This window comes from Coloeus monedula (genome assembly GCF_965178545.1).
Source record: "Coloeus monedula genome assembly, chromosome: 4".
NCBI lineage: Eukaryota > Metazoa > Chordata > Aves > Passeriformes > Corvidae > Coloeus > Coloeus monedula.
In genome coordinates this window covers 27,997,185-28,011,013 of record NC_138784.1, presented here as the reverse complement: position 1 = coordinate 28,011,013, position 13,829 = coordinate 27,997,185, and the positions used below count along the sequence as shown (strand labels likewise).

The window sequence follows — 13,829 nt, the reverse complement described above, 5'->3', positions numbered from 1 at the left end:
ATGTGGGATAGCAAATATTCCCACAGGCTTATCTGAAATCAGGAGAGGAGTTAAATGAAGATGTGAGGTGAGACAAAGAAACTATCCCAGCAGCAGATGGAGACACTTTTGAGTTCTGACAGCTGGTCTGAATTATCAGTGGAAATTTCCATCTGAACTTTCAATGGAATAATGGACTTTTGGTTAAATGAGTGAGGAACAGTATCTGTGTATGTGTGACTGTTTAAGACTATATATTTGAGATTCTTTTTTCTTTGCATGAGTCAGAAAACTTAAAACAATAATAGTAGGAATTTTATGCACAGACTGCATTTTTGAGTTAACTTTCCCTTTGAGATTTCCACTCTTTATCGTGAAACATTTAAATGGAGAATAATTAAATGGATTACATTAGGCCTCCGCTTCAGTTCTCAAGTACTTAATCTCTCTGGCTAGGATTCAAATCTATGGCCTCAAGTGCTCCATCTTTAAAAAGTGGAGCCACTGAACTAGATAGCATTTAAAGAGCGCACATCTTTCAGATCTGGCGCCACAAAGCAAAGGAGACCTATTGCAGGGGACTAGGTAGATATGCTAGATACCCTGCAGTGAATTTTCTATGGAAAACCATTTTCAGTGATGCTCCTGGCTTGCAATTGCCTGTTTTCTTTCCCAACCAGCATGACTGCTACTTCCACTCCTGGCTTGTCATTGCCTTCTCTTGCTCTTCCCTCCCCTGGCTACCACTTCCACCAGCAGCACCCTCACAGCTTGCAAGTCCTGCATTTTTATCCAGTTTTAGTAGACATGGCAACCACAGAGGCACAAGCGTGGCAGGCAGTGGGAGGCTGGGTGCGGCTGACAGCGGGGCGTGTGTGCTTGCGCACAGGTATGTGTGTGTTTGTGTGGGTATGTGCCTGCCGAAATCAGGTAGGAACTGCAGAAAGAGGCATCATTTTACAGAAGCCAGCAGCTGGAGCAGGAATGCTATCAGGCCTCTGAAACACACCCATGTCGTTGGTATGTCCCTTAGGGAGCTCCGTGTCTCTGGTGATACCTGGGAGTTGGAGAGCTCATAAAGCATCAGTTGTGATTAGCGGGTAGGGCAGAAAGAAACTTGAGAGACCTTAATACTGATGCAACAACTGGTCGCTTCTGGCAAATATTGCACCAAGAGAATCATTCAAGAAAAGGGTTTTGGTGGGAGGAGTAAAGAACTGAAATCCAGTTCTGGGCCTCCAGTGAGGCAGTATCCAGGCATGTTGTCCTTGAAGCTGGAAGAGCAACCTACTTGCCTCAATGCACACCATGATGGAGGAAGCGGTGGAAGGAGACCTGATGCACAATCTTGTGCCAAGTGAAAAGAGGGTACCCAGCAATATGCTGGCCTTTTAAATGGAGGATACTGAGCTCTGCTGCCTAGCCAGTTCCATTTTCCACCCAGGACGAGGGTCCTAAGCAATCATCTGTGCTCCCCCAGCCATGGAGGGACCCACTGCCAACTGTGCATGAGACCTCCAGGCTGCCAGGGCATATCATCTACCTGTGCCAGAAACCAAGTGTTTCCCCGGGCTCCTGGGTTGCCAGAGAGAGGGGTGCCTTCAGGATTTGAATGAAAAGGCATTTTGTGCATGATGAAAACATGGCCCTAGCCCCAGCCTGATAAAACACACCTTCTGCTTTTCTCCTATCTCATCTCTGAGCATCTGCAAGGCTGTATTGGTCTTTTTGGCACATGCACACTGAGCTGGGGAAGGACTTCAGCATGGACCAAGCTAGTACTCCCCTGATGGATGCTGATACATGAGTGAGTGCTTGAGCTGGCCTGGAAGATATCTGAGGAGTTTTATGGTCATCTATAATCAGGGCCAAGCAACAAACTTTATCTAGAGTGAGCTGTCAAGCAGAAGTGAGGCGTTGGCTTAACAAGTCATTTATATATAATCTGGTAACTATTACTCACTGGCATTTCTGCCAGGTAAGCACTGGCCCGGCACTTCTAACAGTCTCCAGCTCTAACCCAGAGGAACACAAACCATCTCCCCCCAAATCATGGGGACCCACAGACTGTAATGCCCATGGCTCCTGGGAGATGGCTGTGAAGCAGACCAGAGCTAAAAGTCCCCAGTTCCATCTGCCTGAGCTATGCTGCCGAGCCCCTACCACCCCAGAAGATGAAACTGCACAGAAGAGAAACTCTTTCTCCCAGAACTGCAGCAAGACATCCTTCAGCAGGGCTAGCACAAGAGCATTGTGTGTTCTCATGCTCTTGGCTTACATTTTCCTGAAGCCTGACTGTGATTCCCACTGCGTTTCCCTACATGGCTCCTCAGCAACTCTCCAGCTCCAGGAGGTGACAGTGGGATTTGTGACAGAGAACAAGAACTGCCTGCCCTGGGGACCTGCTCTAAACTTTAAGAAAATATTTGGGATCAATAGGCTGGGAATTCAATTACTTGACCTTATCTTACAATTATTCCTTATATTTTTTCTCCCATGGTGCTCATTTCCTTCAAGAAAAATCACAGCATTGATTAAAGGTTAGTCTACGCACACTGACCACAACTGCTGGCTTCTTCCCAAGCCATGGTTCTGCAGTCAGTAGCAAATTTGTATGTAGCCAAGAACATCAAGTCCAACCAGATGTGTCTGATTAAACATGTAAACACAACTGTATTTTTGATAATTTATCCAGGAGAGACAATATGGAGTTTATGCTAGCTTTTATGCTGGCTGCATGGGGACAAAGATCTGTACTCACACGAAGGAGCTTGTTGATAAAAAATAGTCCAAAATCTATCATTTTTTTTTTTCCTGATGAAATCTAAAAGGGAGGAGTGATTTATGTTGGATATCAGCTTTGCTTAGTTTTATTGTGGTGGTGTTTGATCCAGAAGCAGTAAAGAAAAATTTTCTGTATCATTGAGCAGGGCCATTTTTGTGTGCAGCCTGATTCCCAGGAATGCTTCCTGCATGGAAGCAGTCTCCTGCAGAACCTCTTACCCAAGACACTGCTGGCAGGAGAAATCAGATTCCAGGGCAGGATGGCTATCTCAGAACCTCTATTGCCAACTGCCACCCATGAAAGAATGAGCCTAATCCTCTCTCAGTGAGAATCTCAGCCAGTCTTTGCAACACCACATCCCACAATGTGGAGTGGACAAGGAGGGAAAAGGGGAAACTACTCCAGACGCAGTGGGCAAGGAATGCCAGAAGGAACACCATTAGTGGGCGGACAAGGGTACCAAAATGAGGACTGGCAGACAAGGGAAGCAAAGGCTGACTCCTCCCAGAGTGCTTTGCTGAGAGTCTCTCCATCATGCCTCACTAGCTAAAGATGCAGCCAGATATCCCCTCTCTCCTAAATCATTACCCCAGCCTTGGAGTCAGCCTTTCTGGGAGAGAGAAAATGCAGATCCTCCTGGATCTCCCCTGGCATGTCTTCCTTTCTGGGGGTATGTTTTCAGATCCCTCGTTTACTGAGAGTTAGTCTCCCAAAATGTCTGTTTATATACAATACCCAGTCATCCATATCAAGGCAACTTGCTGCTTTGGGAATGCATCAGCATAAAAGCAGATGAGGTTAATGTCATAAAGGAGGACTGGAGCATTCTCTGCTGATCTGCTAAGTGGATGGGCACAGGATACCTCCAGGAAACTACATCTAGAGGAATGGCTCAGTTGTCATGAGTGAAATGTTTATCAGCACACTCCTGAAAGTCCTAAAGGAGGTGATAAATCTCATTAAATTTTTTAACTTGTTTCACGGCCTTAAAAATCACCAGTTTTGTTGTATGAAAAGGCTCTTCCTGGCCAAAGTGATCACAGTCACAGTTTCAGCTGTTCTCCGCTTATTTCTGCCCATTTTTGCTCCAGCTTCCACACTTGTGGAGTATGAAAGACTGTGATACCTGTACCCATGGGTCAGGAGCAGGTCCAATGCATGAACTCAGCACAGGCTCAGCAGGTACTCCAGGAGCTATCTCCTGCCTCTGGGTTTTCAGGTGCCAGGCTGTTCATACCTGGGGTTGCATGCAGAAGTGAGGCTGTTCTTACGTTATTAAGCTATCTGTTGTGCACAGGCAGCTAAGCAGAAGGAATGACACGAGCCTACTCACAGTGCAGCCATATCACTGGTCAAACAGAAACGTGTTATTTAGACACATTCCAGAGTGCCATGCACCATCTCTCCCCAGACATCTACTTGCTTTATTACTTGCCTTAATATAAGATACTATCTCAGTCCCTGCACCTCCCAGACATGCTTCCTTCCCCACACCTGGCTGAGCTGAGGGGGCTGCAGCATTCTGCCATTTGCTGGCAGCTCAGCCCTGTGACACTGAAGCCAGTGGAGAAGGGCTAGCCCAGGGCACTGTGGGTAGCACTGGGCACTCTCACCCCACAGGAGGGAGCAAAGACAGACAATGCCAGCAGCAAGAAGGGGCAGGGAGCAGAGCTGACACAGAGGGAGAGCCCAGCCCTCATCCTGCTGCCTGAGAACTGGAGGAGTTGTGGGTGCCCATTGTCCAAAGGCGTCAGACCCTGCTGCTGTCCCTGCCTCTCCTTGTCAACCACAGTCACTCTCCTTCCCACTAGCAGCAGCCAGCTTGCTTGTCCAGGGCTGCAATATGGCCAAAGCAAGCAGTTTTGCTACCAACAGTCTCCCACCTAAAGGAACTTCTAACACTACCAGCATTTTGCTACTGGATTGTGTTTAAATTATTTTGGAGATTTGCTATGCAATTCAGCTGTCGAGTGTAAAGATCTGTATCATTATCTTGTCTCCATCTCTGTTGGAAAGAAATGGGTACTTATCAGGTGTGATTTGGTTTGTCTTGAAGCAGATCAACTGCAACTACCCTGGAAGTGCCCCTTTCTCTCCACCTATAGTGGGAATCCACATGACTGCCTCCAGTGAAGAAGTCTGCTCTGTAGGCATCTAGGAGTCAATCTAATTGTCCATGCACTGGTGCCTAGGGTAATTTGGGACCTCCTGTGTTATTTAGTGTGAACTAATGCTCCAGAAGGATTGATTCCCACAGCTCTTGTATCTATGCTGTTGGCTGAGTAACAGATACCAAAGCTACAGCACCTTCAATGAACTATTTATCTATGCTGGTGTACCAGAATTAAGTCCATGCAGTGGACTAGGTACCTGCATATAAACTGGGAATCTCAACTCTGAAATAGCCAAGGAGATTGAGCACTCAATCCATTTGCTCTTACAAAGGTGATTTGGGATGCCTAAGGGTATCCAAAACATCTGCACAGGACTGCCAGATCTGACAGAGGGGGTATGAGAAATTCATGTGGTCCTGGAGTGGTCACTGGAAGCTGAGCAGGAGACACTGGGGCATCTCAAATGACACTATGCCGATGTGCAAGCAACTAAAGTGAGGCCCCAGGCAATCCAGGCAACCACACCTTGGAGCATTTCAGTGTACACAGAAACAGGCAGCTGCATCCAATCAGCTGGGACAGTCCTGACGTTTTGGCTGTTCCGGAGCTGAGACACCCAGTTCACATTTAGGTAATAACCATCAGACATCTAAATTTAGGTGCCTCTATCTGCAGGTTACATCCCATCCCTAAAGCAAGGTGACAGACATCTCACCTTTCTGGTGTGATCACTGTGCCATTGTACTCACCCATGTAGACCAGTGGTGCCTCTCCACCCTCCTTGGCACAGCACGAGAGCCATGGCTACCTTGTCTCACACTAACTACGGTGAGTCAGCAGCTCTCAGGCTCCTAAATCACTTGGGATTGTTTTTAAAGGTAGCCCCATCAGCCTTCTGAAAGTACAGGTTGTGTTTGATGACTAACTCTTGTGGATTTCTCAGGCATACTGAAAAACGTCTGTGTTACTTTTATCTTTTCTTCTTTCTTCCCCTGATATAATTTGACACGGTCTATTCCATGAGGAATACATGTGTCTCTGTAAATGCAGGAAAGTAGCTGGCAGTCCACAGTGTGCTCTGACAAGATGCAAATAGGTTGGCAGTGACCAGTGACCTTTGAAAGCTTCTTGGGATGCTTTCCTAGACAGGTTGGATCCCGCTGAGATGGGGCTAAACTCCTCTCCATGACTCCTTATTTTCTCTTCTCATTTTTCATAACTGCCTCCTTCTTGGCTGGCTCACTAAGCCCGGGACCTGCTTTAAAGTTTGGATTAATTTCATGTAGAGAAACCTGGTATGTCGTTTCCTAAGAAGCCTCAGGATTTTACACTGAAGTAAAAGTTGGACAGACATGAAGAACTGTCTTAGGGCTCAGCATGGCCCACCCCTCAGTGACTGCACTGAGTGTTGCCTTTCACTGGATGAGCCACTCATCCCTGCAGGTCCTCAGGTACTTCTGTGGGGTGTGGAGGAGAGGACTGTCTCGTATGAGTTTTGTGGCAATCTCCACATGTGAGATTCAAAAATGATCAGCACCCAGAAAAAAGCCAAAGCCCTAAAACAAACAAACAAAATTAACAAGCAGATGAGACACCTGTGGGCACTTAGACCTCAGCACAGGCATGTGCAGCTGCTCTACCCCCACCCCGGTTTTGGGAAGGAGCGCAAACTTCGTGAGGTGAGGGGGATTTTTAGGTTTGGGGCTGTGTGTAGGCACTGAGTGCTCAATGTGGATAGGCCCTGATGTCAATTCCTTAATCAGGAGAATGAAATACTCCCAGTGAGTAATATCTAAAATAACAAATGAAGTCATGAATACACTGGAGTTTCTCGAGGATTTGGATGGAGTAGTGCTGATAGGTGTGTCGGGCCAGAGGCATAAAATGTAGAGCAAGGGGGAATTTGTCATTGCCTCTGTTCATTAGCCGTTTGGGCCAGCAATTTGGACAAAGTGACTCAGTGCTCGCGAGCAGGCAGAACTGAGCCTTCGGAAAGCAAGGCCGGACTGAGCGAGACACGAGGAAAGCCAAGCTGCCCTTTTCAGGAGAGAAGCCGGTGGCTCTCAGTGGCACGGCTGGAAGGGACAAGCAGAGCAGACATGTCCCCACAGGCAGACGCAGCACCTATTGAGAGCCCCGAGGAAACCATCTTTGATCCAGGCTTGCCACTCTCTCTCTGGGCACTGCAGGCCCATTCACACACCACAGCCTCCTCATCGCCTACTTTGCAAGCAGTTATCTGGTGAGAAAGCAGGCGAAGAGACAAAAGGCTTGGAGCAGGGAGGGGACGCACTGCTATTCATAGTCCCGGTCCCCACCCACGGGTGCCAGGAGCCAGACAGGGGAGCACCTTATCAGGTAGGTGCCTGACTGAGCAGCATTCAGCGCTGTCCCAGGGCTCCATCTCCACCCCGACGCAGGGGTGAGTGCCCCGCTGACGTCAGGAGCCCTTACTTCATTTCCTGGCACAGGGGCCGAATTTTCACAGCCGTGTCCTGTGGGAGAGGAGAGGCGGTGGAACTGGAATAGGCGTGCTCAGCCCCACCTCCTCAGCCCTCCAGCTGTTAAAGCTCCCAGGAGCGGCGAGCGCGGAGCTGCTGCTCGGCCGGGGCTGCGGGAGCGGAGGCGCCCCGGTTACTGGTGTGCTGGGAAGGTGCCTCTCCTAGACGGAGCCTCCCTGCTGCCTTCACCAGGCAGGACCCAGAAAGGTAACGCAAGGCAACGTTTTGCAGGATCCAGGGTGGGCCTGCCTTCTGCAGCTGGGTTGGGATGGCGTGCAGGACCATGGCTCTGCGGCGTGGGAGAGCAGGGGCATGGGTGCCACAGTGAACTGAGAGTGCCTCCCATCCTTGACTGAGATGGGATTGCCAGCTGGAGCTGGGGAGACGCTGCCGGGAAGCGGTTTGAAATTTGTGGGTGAGTGGGTGTATTTTATGTACAAACATCAGTGGAAAAGGAGGGTCAGGGTGGAGGGAGAAGACTCCTCGCTCAAGCGAGAGCTATGATTTGGGGTGTGCTGTATAAGCTACCATAGCACAGGCTCCCTTGCACAGACTGCAGAGCCCCTTGGAATTCCTAAACGCTTCTGTAGGTGCTGGATGAGCAGACTCAGCTTCTGGGGAGCAACACTCACTCAGGAGACAGAGTAGAAGCTCTTCATGCCTCATGATGCCTCACGGGACATCTGCCTTGGAAAAAAAGAAAAGGCAGCAAAAGTGGTTGCAAGTGACCCAGTTCTCCAAGTCAGGAAGGTTATTTCCATCCCATTTGTTCCACTGGCCGTGGTGGCTGGCTGTGGCAAGCACCACTTGTAGTCAGCACCAGTCAGGACCCAAAGCTGTGGGTGTGCTCCGTGCTGTCATGAGGTCTCTCACGCTGGTTCTCTGGGCTCTCTCACGCTGGTTCTCTGGGCTCTCTCCGCGTTCCTCAACAGCGAGCACCAGTCTGTATCTGCCAGAGCTGTGAACAGATAAGCTAATCTAATCAACAGTAAATGTCTGTGGATAAAATTTTAGACTTTTCTCTCTAGGTTTTCAGAAAGGTTGATTGTTTATTGCTCGCAAATGTCCAGATAACTCAGCTATCTCTGCAAGCGATCATAAATCCCCAAAATTTTGTATACAATGATTGTGAAAACTCCTGCACGCGTTATCCACTTATTCCGTTCTCTCAATGGGAGTCCAAAGTTCCTGCATATTTGAATAATTTGCATTTTATTGTAGCCAGCCTTTTGAAGAGCTGCACATCTTTTACACAGTGAGGTTAGAAGCTGAAAAATTTTTCCCCAGTTTAGTTCTAAGCAAGTCCCATTGAAGCATATGTGGGGCTGAGAGTGGGTCAGTGATATTTTCCCCCTTTGTTCATCCCTTGATTAGATCAATTGCCATTTACTAAAAACACAATCTGTACTCACTAAGATCTGCTGGAAGGGTTTGAGAACCAAATTCATAAGTGCAGTATGTTGTTCAGTTGCAGGAAAATCAAGGCAAATGGCATAGTGAGCACTAAAGTCTAAATTTTGCAAGGTTAATTTTTTCTGTATCTATTAGAAAGCTCCTGGTTTTCCAGTGTGGGTCACTATTAAGGACAGGTTTGCCCATGTTTCATTGTCATATTGTATCTAAACTCCTCTTTTGATAGATTTTAGAGACTCAAGCCTAACTGAGCAATTTGGTATCAGCCCTTAGGATCTAAACTCACTCGGTGCCTGCATAAAGGGCCATGAAGTGGCCAATGGCCCTCTGCTGTGGTTTCTCCATAGTATTCATGCTCCCAAGAAAGTAAGGAATTTAATTTCCCTAAACAGCCCATGTAAGCCCTCTTAACCCCTGGGAGACAGGCGTGCTCAGACAGCACTGAAATCCTTATGATGAGACAGCAGGAATGCATTAGAGACCTTGACATCATTGACTTGGGGACTCCTCATGCAATAATTTAGTGGTTACTTCTCATGCAATGAACAGCATTAGCTCTGACATGTCAGGCCTCTAGTCAGTGCAAGGCAGTATCTTGGGGAGGAGACTGAGGTCTTTGAGACACTCCTTATTGCTACACTGCCATGAAGAAGGAGGAATATGAGTTTAGGGCTAGTGGTTGGTGGCCTGAATTTGTTGTTGATTTTGGAGTGAGAAGAGCTGTGCTGGAGGCATCCAGGTTAGTTACCTGCAAGGTAAAAGGTATTAAAGTTTCCCCTTCGTTCGTAACAGTAAATCAAAGCCAGAAGTGCTTCAGAGAATGTAGAAGGGAGAAAGCAAACAGAACAATGAGTTTCCTGTTCTGCACTGTTCGTTCATCTCTGAATCTCCCTGGTACAAGGTACTGTTGTTGTTTGAACTTGTCAAAAGAGCGTCAACTGTATTATGACTAACAGCTGCTCTTGTATCACAGAAGTGACAAGGCAGCTCAGTCTCTGCACTGCAGGGCACCAAGCAAATGCCTGCTGAAGCACCTCACCTTCTCCCTGCTTCCCACTCTCCTAAAACATTGTACAACATTAGGCACAGTGCAGAGGACATGCAAGGTGAATTACCTCCTCCTGAGGGGCTTGGCTTCTCCTTGATGGAGAGCCAAGGCCAAACAATGAGACAACTCTGCTCCCATTGCCCCATGTCCTTAGCACTGTGGTGTCCTTAGCCAGTGAGGTGGGGATGGAGGTCTGTCCTGCCTCTCCTTCCCCACTGCTGACAGTACCCAGATGGTTGACTTGACAGCTTGTGTTTTTTCTTTTTCTACAGCTTTGCAGAGGTGTTCAAGAAGGCGAGAGGATGACAGTGCCATCTCCCCCAGGCTGCGGCAGCATGGATGCTGACTACTACCTGCTCTGTGACACGGAGAAGGCCTGGGGGATTGTCCTGGAGTCGCTGGCTGCAGCAGGCATCCTCATCACCATTTTCCTCATCTGCTCACTCTTCTTCCTCATCTGCAAAGTCCAAGACAACAGCAAGCGGCACATGATCTCCGTCTATTTTTTCTTTCTTTTAGGCACACTCGGCGTTTTTGGTCTCACTTTTGCCTTCATCATTAAACTCAATGACAGGACTCGTCCCACTCGCTTCTTCCTATTTGGAGTCATCTTTGCTCTCTGCTTCTCGTGTCTCCTCACCCATGCCTGCAACCTCAGCAAGCTAGTGAGAGGAAGAAAGCCCTTCTCCTGGCGGGTGCTGCTGCTCTTCATTGTTTCCTTTGCCCTGGTACAAGTTGTGATCAGCATTGAGTACTTAGTCACCATGTTAGTAAACCAGAGAAACGAATTTCTGAATATGTCTCGTGAGAATACCAACAAGGACTTTGTCATGCTTCTGATCTATGTGCTCTTCTTGATGGCTCTGACCTTCTTGATTTCCATGTTCACATTCTGTGGGTCATACAAAAGCTGGAAGAGGCATGGGGCGCACATCTTTGTCACTGTCCTGTTCTCCATTGCCATTTGGGTAGTATGGATCACTATGCTCATAAAAGGCAACACGGTTTTAGAGAAAAAAATTTGGGATGATCCTGTTGTGGCCATTGCTCTGGTGTCCAATGGCTGGATTTTCCTGATAATGTATATTGTCCCTGAAATTTGTTTCCTCACTGCTCCTCTGAAGCTAGAGGACTATCCTCCAGAAAATGACTTCTGCCAACCCAAGTTCCTAAAGCAGACAACTGGACTGGACAACCGTGCCTACACCCAAGATGAAATTGTGCAAGGTATGGTGAAGTGAATGTCCCCCCCAGCCCCAAGCACACAAGCACCACTCGTGACCTAAAACAGTTAGGAGAGCTACAAGAAAAGATATGAAGATGATAGAAAAATTAGAGGCTAGGAAAAAGTTTCAGACTGATGAAACTTTGGAAATGCACATGAAAATTAATCTCCAGACAAGAGGGAAATGAGTGAGGACAAATGCAAAAGCTAAAGGTGTATAGGAGGAGTGACTGAGTAGGAGACTTGCTGCATGTCAGGGCTGAAATATAACTCTTTATGATCCTGCTATGTATGGGAAGTCCATGTTAAAAATCAGGAGGGTTTTTTTGTTTCTTACTGACACATCAGCTCTTCAGGCCTATCTAGGTTATACCTTGGAGGTTATTTATTCCAGTTCTGATCTGGTGCCCTTATCCATGTAAGAACGGATAAAAAGGAGGAAAGGAGGTCTTCCTTTTCTGTATGAGTCTTCTGCATATTTGGACAAAGCAAAATGTTCTGTTAGTTCAGGTTTCCCAAATCTATGGGTAGGAGATGTGAGTTCTCTGGCTGTGGATTTGCTATTGGCGTCATGTTCGTCACCTGGAGTCAGACCCCCAGGCTTGTAAAACAATAGCCAGGAAAGGCTGTGCTCTCCCAGGGAATACCACAAAGGGGGTCTTGTGCATACAAGTGGGAGGGATTTGGCTGGTGGTAGTGACAGTAATTGTGAGGCAACAGGAGGTGTCTAAACTCCAAGGCCACCTGTGTCCTGTTATTTGCAATACCATTCATTCCTGTTTTCAGAAGAAAATATTTAATGTCCTCCACCTGTGGATTTTAGCTCATTCCTGCCTGCACATTGCATTGTGAGACCAGTGTAAAAGCAGCTGCTAATGTAGCCACAGACCCTGTGAGTCTCCCTTGATGTGGTATCTCCAAGCTACTGTGTAATGCTAATGCACTAACTTTTCCCTACTGTTGTCTTGTGACACAGGAGACCTCAACTACTCCCCATACGCTTCGAACTTTCAGATGAAGGTAAGTTCATGCCACTGTCACCCGTTTCACCACATGCAGGCTACAGGCTACTGTTCAGGCACTGAAAGGAAGGGAAGGAGAAGGGGCAAAGACAGATGGGCCTAGAACAGGCTCTGTGAAGGCAGGCAGGTGCTTTGCATGGAGCCAGGTGATACTGTGACGTGGTCGTGGAGGTGCCTGTGGCTGGAGGGAAAGAGCTGTGACATGTCCGGGGACATGGGAAGGCAAGAGGAGTCTGAGGTAAAGAGGTTGTGGTTTTCAGTACTTTGGGATTTGGTACCACATAAGAGATCCTCTTTTTGAGCGCCATTCCTACAGCAGACTGTGCCCTTTCCTCAGGAGAGTGTGCTTATTTCCTCAGCCCATGCCCTGAATGTATTCCCACCAGCAGACACTGGAAGTTGCAGTGCAGATCCAGAGTGGGCAGTCTGCATGTCTACCTGTCCTTTCACCAGTCCTCCTTCAGACCACAGCCTAGCCAGGTCTAGTAGCTCACACCATGTTCCCACACGTCCTCTGGTGACATGTCTCCATCACTAATTTGTTCCGCCAGGATCCTCTTCCACAGCCTTATTGGTCACATTCTTAGGAAACCTTCAGCTCTGTTTCTCCCTTCCTTCCTTTGTTTTCTTTATAAGCCCTGTTTTATGACTTCTGTCCAGTTTTCAAACATAAAGACTTCTGTGCTTCCTTTTCAGGCCATTGAACCCCAGAATGATTTCTCCATCCCTCGCCCCAAGGCCCGGACAAGCCCATACCATGACTACACTGGTGGGAAAAGCCCCATGTAGCAGCTCCACAGTGAGCAAAGAGACTAAGTGCCCCTCAGCAGAGGCACAGGGAATGAGCCACATGGTGACAAATGAGATGATCCTGCGAAAGAGTCAAGCCACACCAGCAAAAGAGGAGACAGATCCTCTTTCCCCTGACACAGGCACGCTTGTAGCTCCCTCTTATTCTTCAAACATAGCTTTCAGACACAGCCCTGGCTGTCCTGTCCCTGTTCACTCTGTGTCCCCATGGAATGGAGCTTCTCCTTTCTGATGGAAGAGCATCCTGGCCTATTTTCAGCAGGAATGCTGGAGAAGCAGGAAGATCATCAGCTGGCTCTGCCCCAGACAGCACCTGCTTTAATCAGCTCATGGGGATGCCTGCATCCCTCCTCTGATGGGAGAGGAGGAAGGACCAGGAGCTTCAGCCCTACACATTCCTTCCTCCTGCCCACCCATGAAGACATCTCAGGTACTACTGAGGCATCTTTATCTATCTGCTGTTACTTTTGTGCCCACTCCCAGCCCTGCCTGGCTGTCCTTCAGAGATCAGTGGAGAAGAGACAGAGTAATTCATTTTTTCATCTTCATATTTGCTTCCAACACCTTCCTCATCATCTAGGGACCATACTGGAAATGGGGAAGAAAACTTAAAGACATAAAACCAGCTACACCAATTTACCCTGACACTTTTTCCAATTCATGTTCTGACAGCCTCCTTTCCAGCTCTGACTCCTACCCATTTCCCCCAGCTGAGCTCCCCAAGGTGCCTGCCCAACCCTGCAAACTCTCCCTCCCCATGCCTGCCATTCCAGGCTGTGGATCCCCAAAGACAAAGCCTCTTCCATGTGGCTCCTTGCAATACCCTGGTGGGATGTAATCCCGGGAACCTTGGATCTCAGCCTCTTCCTGAGTGTGTCTGTGCATTTACACAAACATTTCCCAAGCAGCCAGGTTACAGAGGGTGGACACCC

The 13,829-nt window shown here is 48.0% G+C and overlaps 1 protein-coding gene across 1 annotated transcript; it reads left to right on the top strand.

Moving 5' to 3' along the window:
- Window positions 1-7,412: 7,412 nt before the first annotated feature.
- LOC309572616 (retinoic acid-induced protein 3-like) lies at window positions 7,413-12,876 on the top strand (the record flags this gene model as incomplete). Its single annotated transcript, XM_082280991.1, has 4 exons — window positions 7,413-7,586; window positions 10,113-11,067; window positions 12,042-12,085; window positions 12,784-12,876. The coding sequence occupies exons 2-4, from the start codon at window positions 10,143-10,145 to the stop codon at window positions 12,874-12,876; spliced, it is 1,062 nt and encodes a 353-aa protein (XP_082137117.1). The 5' UTR covers window positions 7,413-7,586; window positions 10,113-10,142.
- Between the last annotated feature and the right edge of the window lie 953 nt (window positions 12,877-13,829).